The following is a 7,555-nucleotide window of genomic DNA, read 5'->3' as shown; positions in this document are numbered from 1 at the left end:
GTAAATGCCAATATACATAACAAAAACAGAAGGTTCATTGTGTCTTCAATAATTTTTTTTAAGAGACAGGGCCCTGCTCTGTTGCCCAGGCTGGAGTGCAGTGGTGAGATCATAGCTCACGCAGCCTCCAACTCCTGGGATCAAGCAATCCTCCTGTCTCAGCCTCCTGAGTAGCTGTACTTAGGACTACAGGCTTGTGCAGCCATGCCCAGCTTATTTTTTTTTTTTTTTTTTTTTTTTTTTTTTTTGTAAAGGAGGGGTCTCACTATGTTGCCCAGGCTGGACTTGGCCCAAAGTTTTGGGATTACTGGTACCTGGCCTGCAATAATTTTTCAGTGAATAAAGAGGGGTCCCACAGTCGAAAAGTTTGTGAACTACTCTTCTAGATAGGTCATTGGCCCTCAACCCTAGAATTAGTATTACTTCAAACATTAGAATTACCTGGAGAATTTAAATACTGATGCCAGGCCTCACTTCTAGACGTCCTGATTTAATGGGCAGGGCCTAATCCCAAGCATCAATTTGAAAAACAAAACAAAACACCACTCATCCCTTTGAATGTGCAGTCTGGATTGAGAACCACTGCTCTGGATATTATCAATTTAAATACAATATGAAAAAGAAGAACATGTATTATGCTATGGGGGCACAATCAGCAAAATGACACAGAAAGTGACTAGACAAAGGATCCCTGCTTAATTAAAAGAACGGATTAAAGCAATTTCCAAGGGAATTTGAAGGATTAACAGGCACATAGGGAGAAATTTAAGGGGAACATTACTTGAATCACACTACAAATAAGACTGTCTTTTTTAAGATACCAAGAAAGGTCAAAGGAACCATCTCTGGTCAAAGAGAACATAACAGATTAAAACGATTAAGAAAATGAAGGGGATAATACTGGTAACTAAACTAAATTCTGGCCGGTGGCTCACGCCTGTAATCCCAGCACTTTGGGAGGCCGAGGCGGGTGGCTCACAAGGTCAGGAGATCGAGACTATCCTGGCTAACAAGGTGAAACCCCGTCTCTACTAAAAATACAAAATAATTAGCCTGGTGTGGTGGCGGGTGCCTGTAGTCCCACCTACTCTGGAGGCTGAGCCAGGAGAATGGCAAGAACCCAGCAAGAGGAGGCTGCAGTGAGCCGAGATGGCGCCACTGCACTCCAGCCTGGGTGACTATGTCTCAAAAAAAAAATAAACAAATAAAAAATTAAAATAAAAAACTAAATTCTGTTAATCTCACACCGCTGGTTGACTGCTCTGGCCTAGTCTCAGCTACTAAATTTCTTCATACAGAACTGGCTCTCCTGGGTTCCTCCACTCACTTTTCCTGCTCGGTGCTCACCGCCTCCGGACCCCTCCCTCATCAGAAAGCCCAGGCTCCGCTAGTAGAAGTGCGCAGGCATCACCGCGCATCCAGAAGCCACGTGTCAGGAGTCACGTGCCAGGCATCACGTGTCAGGCGCCACCTGTCAGGCGCCTAGTGGCTGGAGGCCGTTGGAGCGCCTGCGCAGCTTTTCCGAACGCCCCACGCCGGCGCGCAGCTCTCCCAGCGTCCCACGAGCCACTTTCTCGCCAGGACGATGCTACAGCGGTTTTCAGCTTCCCTTCATCGTCGCTCCCACACTCATTTTTAGCCACTGCTGCCGGTTTTTATATCCTTCTCCATCATGCATCGTGAGCCTCCGAAGAAGAAGGCAGAAAAGCGGCTGTTTGACGCCTCGTCTTTCGGGAAGGACCTTCTGGCCGGTGGAGTCGCGGCAGCTGTGTCCAAGACAGCGGTGGCGCCCATCGAGCGGGTGAAGCTGCTGCTGCAAGTGCAGGCGTCGTCGAAGCAGATCAGCCCGGAGGCGCGGTACAAAGGCATGGTGGACTGCCTGGTGCGGATTCCTCGCGAGCAGGGTGCGTAAAGGCAGGCCGCCCCGTCAGCCTCTCCCGGCGCCCCCATCAGCTTCCCAGAGAAGAGGGGTGGCTGGGAGGGGCACGATTGTGGGCCCCACAACCATGGTTACAGCTGTCGGTAATGAATTTGCTTCTTACCCTTCCAGAATTTAGTTTCTGAACCTAACAGGTTCTGCTTTTCCAGGGCTGCCTTGGTCCTGACCAAGTCCTGGTACAGGGGAAACCACTGCCTTATCTTTATCTAATCTGCTGCAGCGCGATTTACTCCTTGGTGCACCTGTACCAGGTCCAGAAGGAAAGTGGTTGACCTCCCAGGATTGAGGGAGATGCCCTTAGGCACTCTGCTATAACTAGTGTTGTAAGTTGCTTAAATATTTGTTGGTATAATCACCCCACTATGCTCCAGCGTTGGCAACAGAGCGAGACCTTGTCTCAAAAACTGTATGTGTATTTGTTGAAATAGTACGTCTAAGAGAAGTACAAATATGGAAGCACTGGGGCCTCCCAGTACTCTGAAACCTATTAGTGAAAAGAGGTTCTGCTTATTCTTGAACTACTGAAGACCAAGGAGGCACTTCGTTCTGCCCAAAATTCAAGGGGACGCTAAAACACACACACACACCCCCTTAGTCATCAAGATAAAAAGTATTTTAAGGCCAGGTGCGGTGGCTCGCGCCTATAATCCTAGCACTTTGGAAGGCCGAGGCGGGCAAATCACTTGAACTCGAGCTCAAGAGTTCTAGACGAGCCTGGCTAACATGTTGAAACCCCGTCTCTACTAAATATACAAAAATTAGCCGGGCGTGGTGGCGCACGCGTGTAGTCCCAACTACTTGGGGGACACGATGCGGGGGTTTCAGGGAGCCCAGATGGCGCCACCTCACTCCAGACTGGATGACGGAGTGAGACCCTGTCTCAAAAAAACAAAACTTTAGGGTCCTTCCCTTTTCGGAGCCCCTTTCTTTCACTAGAGAGAGAGCTGTTCTCTTTTCTCTTTATTTTGTCTGTTAAACCTCCACTCCTAAAAACAGAAAAAAAAAAAAAAAAAAACCTTTGAACTATTTTAATACAATCTTTTAAAAAATCAAGTCATGCAAAAAAAATTCATAACCAACACAATATATACAAGTTTAAAACAAAGATGGGATCAGTAGTACCAGCTTTTCTTTTTGCATCAAGTGCTGTCCTTATTTAAAATTTCATTTTTGTTCATCATGAGTTTTTTCTATTAATATTGGAATGATTTAAAGGAATAAATAACAAAAGTGCTTGTGAGCCATAGCTGCAAAATGGCTCCCAAGTTAGCTAAAGGGATAAGTTTATCAGATATTTTTTATAATCCACCCATATAGTTGGGTTTAATAGAAAAATCTGTATGATCTTTTAAAAAGAAATAGACCTATTTATTGTGTATTCTCAACAAGAAATGAAGTGGCTTCAACTCCAGCGCAGACCTTTCTTTTAGTCCTGTTCTAGGGCCAGATAATGTCCCATTCAAAAAAGCACCTTGTCCCTGGGAATGCTAGGGATGTGGTTACAACTTCCAGACCTGTGGCATGGAGTATATGGTGTAAGGGGTAGAAACTTAATGCATCGTCTGGGAGCTAAGCTCGGATCTTTCATAGTTTGCCTCTCTTCACTCTTTCATTTAATTGAAGCAAGCTTCTCATTTCGCCTGAGATTTTTTCAGGAAAAGCAAGGAACCTGTCTCTTCTTCATTTATATTCTAAGACTTCTGAAGAGAAGTAGGGGCCTGTTATTGGCTTTTCTGCTTTAAATATTTTGTCAGGTAAAATGAAGTATTCTGATCAGTTAGGGCTGACTAGTGCTAATTTATTTTATATTTTAAATGTTTTTCACAATATTTAAACCTAAACATATTCAGTATGGCTCTTGTAAGTTCATGTCATTCTCAAATTTATCCTGGTCCCTGCTTTCTTTACCTTCCAAGATGAGAGCATCATTAAGTAGAACTTGAAGATGTTTTTTGTTATATATAAAGCTTTATGAAGGTACCATGGTGTATCCTATGCTAAGAGATCAGTAATTTACAACAAGGATACTATTGCCATCTAGAGGCAATTTTGGAAACTTGTGGGGCAATTTTTTTTCTTTAGCACAAAGATAGAGGGTTGTAATCGTACATTACAATGATATGAAAGGCAAGGGCCAGGGATGTCAAACATCCTGCTGTTATATCCCAGCCAGTCATACACAGTGTATCCTGCAACCTGAATGACTTTTAGATCTCCCCTTGCATATTTGTGTAGCAGTGAAACATGTTTATGATTCTCTAAGCCTAGAAATAACTTAACTCTGATTTCCTTATAAACACACATTGTCTGGGGCATGGTTTTAGTATACACTGATTCCAGTAATGCAGCTACCATATAAGGAAGTAGAGGAAAGATTGTACTTTCTTCTCTTCAGAAGTTTACTAAGAATTGTTCATGGTTGCAAAAACTCATGTCAGCAACTCTGCTTATAGTATTTGGTCATTTATACAGGTTGAGTATCCGAAAAGCTTGGGACCAAAAGTTTTGGATTTTTTTATTTTTTCAGATTTTAGAATATTCGCATATTTACCAGATGAGCATCCCTAATTTAAAATCCAAAATGCTCTAATAAGCATTTCCTGTGCCCATCATGTCAGTGCTCAAAAAGTTTCAGATTTTGGAGAATTTTGGATTTTTGGATTAGTGGTGCTCAACCTATATCATCTGTGTTTGTAGCTATTGAATCTATGATGATTGTATGTGTACTTGTACACGTACTTATTTGACATATTTCAAAATGTCAATATGCAGTTAATTACAAATTATTATTTAAAAGTAGAAGCAAGCTTGACATATTTTGGTATGGTCATGACCTACCAACTTACTTATTTTAAAACATAAATTTCTTGCAATTTGCCTTCTCTTTCTTCTTTGAAAGTCAAGGCACATGCCCGTCTCAAGTGTTCTGAAGATTGTTTTTATGTTTTCTCTAATTTTATTCACAACTTGTCCTTTCTTTAGGCAATGTGAAATGAGCTGGAGGAAGAGACATGAACTCAGAATTCACATATAGGTGCTCTCTAGTTTCTTACCTTATCTCTGCTTTCTTTCCATTACAAGGATAGATCTCTGTATTCTTGCCTTGAGTATAGCTTTAAATATTGCTTTGAGTGTGTTTTGACACTTTTATAAGCTTTTCTTGGCTTATGAAAACTTCTGGATTTATCCTTATGTTATTCTTAAAGATTTATTATATTCTTTAGTTGGTTCTATCACCTTCCAGCTTTGTATGTGTACTTCTATTTAACGCTGTTTAAACCTTTATTATGCAAATAATGCATAATTATTGTAGAAAATTAGCAAATACAAAGAAGCAAAAAAAAAATAACATCACTGCTAAAGTCACCATAGTTAACATTTTGGTTTTTCACTGAGCAAAATATGCATATGTAAATATGTGTTTAATCAAAGAAACTGTCTTATTAGTATATTGTAAGTGTAGCCTTTTAAAGAACTGATCTTCTGGGTGTGGTGGCTCATGCCTGTAATCCCAGCACTTTGGGAGGCAGAGGTGGGCAGATCACTTGAGGCCAGGAGTTCAAGATCAGCCTGGCCGAGATGGTGAAACCCCATCTCTACTAAAAATACAAAAATTAGCTGGGCATGGTGGCGCATACCTGTAGTCCCAGTTACCTGGGAAGCTGAAGCACAAGAATCACTTGAACCTGGGAGGCACAGGCTTCAGTGAGCCAAGACTGTGCCACTGCACTCCAGCCTGGGTGACAGAGCAAGACTGTCTCAAAAAAAAAAAAAAAAAAAAAAAAAAGATCCATACAGTCTCATTGTTACAAGCCTATCAGAACTCTTCTCTTTTAGGAGCTCATGTCATGAGTTTATCAGCTTTCATCTAAGCGTTTCCCAAACCCATTTTTCTGAAGACTTAGAACAGTGAGTTTTTTTAATATCCTATGGTCCATCTTGAAGATGCTATTTTGGAGTATGGGAAGAAAATATTAGGTATTTTACTTATATGTACTTTAAGTAAAATACAAAATAAATTTTACTGATATTTAATATATAAATTGGCATTGTCACCTATGCTTGGGCCCAATGTCAGTTACATATCACAGGACGTTAAGGGATCCTGAAAAAACGAGTGGGAGTTATACAGGGTAGAGGGAATGACAAGCACCCTTCCTCAAGAATATATTATTGGTTATGTTTGCCCAATTAAGTGAATTTATAGATTCTGTTATCAGGTTTTAACTAAATCCTCAAAACATGGACAAAACTTTGAAAAAGATTCTGCCATGAAAACCAAATCAAGGATAACACCAGTATCAAATGATGAACCACAAGAAAAAGACATAGCTGATGCCATTTACTCCAAGAAATGGCGTATTATTTCATCATTCAGATTATATTCAGTGTAGAAACAATGACAGTCTAATTGGACCTGAGACAAGAAGAGTATTTGAAATATAGATTCCTATATACTGTTCTTAAAAATGAACCTCACCCTAGCAATGCCTTGAGATAATAGCAAATGATGGTGTGAAAACATCGTAATTAGCAAGATATTTGAAAATATTGTTTTTCATCTTTTAAATAAATATTTAACTTTGCTCTAGTATCATCTAACATTCAAGTTTCCCTAACAACGCTATCAAAATAGCCTTTTATTATTTCCAATCTTCATATATTGTTTTTTTCTTTACAGTTTTTTATTGCTAACAGACAGTTATTTGCTACCTATCTCCCTGGTCCCTCCCTCTTAAGATGTAAGCTCCGTAAGATCAGGAACATTGTTCCTAGTGCTATCTCCAGCAGGCACAAAATGTCTGCTGTGGAGGAGGTACCAAATAAAAGTTTTTAAATGAAAAATCTTTGTCTCATTCTTTAATTTATATTTTGGGTGTGTTTTACAGATGTACATAATATAGTAGTATAGTTGCAAAGGTATATAATTTATTAATGTATACTATTTGGAAGTCATGCAGACTTTTTTTTAACTGATAGGCATATCATCAAAAGATGTTGAACCTTCTCTGCAAAAAAAAAAAAGTCGGTTTAGACTATGTATCCAAATATGCCTAACGTTCTTGTTCTTGGCAAGGCCAGCCAATAAATGGCCCAGTAACTTTTTCCTGTCCCTTTTATTTCAATTCTTATTTATTTGTTCAAAACTAGGTTCAGAGCAGGTTTTTCTCATCCTTTTTAAATATCGAAGAAATTTTTTTCTTAGGAATTAGGTCAGAAACTTTTAAACTTTTATTTATTTATTTTTACTTTTAACAGAGAAAGAGGTCAACATCACTATATATTTCTGTACCAATTTTGTGATCTATATTAGGAAACCATCCATTTATTCTGTATGACTAGAGAGTCAAAACATTCCTGCCATTGTATCACTTCTGCTTTAACCTTGTTTTATTCTAACCAAAAAGTACTGTTTTATCCAAAATGGATTTTTATATAGCGGCATTAGAAGTGCAGTAACACTAGACCTGGAGTTAAATGGACCTAGAACCAAGTCTCAGCCTTTCCCATACCTTGTAACTTTGAACAGTTTTTATTTAACCTTTCTCAGCCCCAGTTTCCTCAGCGGTATACTGGTATAATAACTATACCTATCTGATATGGTAGTTGTGAGAA

The 7,555-nt window shown here is 39.7% G+C and overlaps 1 protein-coding gene across 1 annotated transcript in view; it reads left to right on the top strand.

Moving 5' to 3' along the window:
- The first annotated feature begins 1,512 nt into the window (after positions 1 to 1,512).
- The window catches only part of SLC25A31 (solute carrier family 25 (mitochondrial carrier; adenine nucleotide translocator), member 31), a 32,758-nt gene continuing 26,715 nt past the window's right edge, over positions 1,513 to 7,555 (top strand). The window contains exon 1 of the mRNA XM_011978236.1: positions 1,513 to 1,904. Coding sequence (XP_011833626.1) covers positions 1,673 to 1,904 — 232 coding nt within the window. The 5' untranslated portion in view covers positions 1,513 to 1,672. The remainder of the gene's footprint in view (positions 1,905 to 7,555) is intronic.

The sequence above is a fragment of the Mandrillus leucophaeus genome, unplaced genomic scaffold, assembly GCF_000951045.1.
Source record: "Mandrillus leucophaeus isolate KB7577 unplaced genomic scaffold, Mleu.le_1.0 Scaffold191, whole genome shotgun sequence".
In the NCBI taxonomy this organism is placed as follows: domain Eukaryota; kingdom Metazoa; phylum Chordata; class Mammalia; order Primates; family Cercopithecidae; genus Mandrillus; species Mandrillus leucophaeus.
This window is presented reverse-complemented; position numbering and strand designations above follow the sequence as displayed.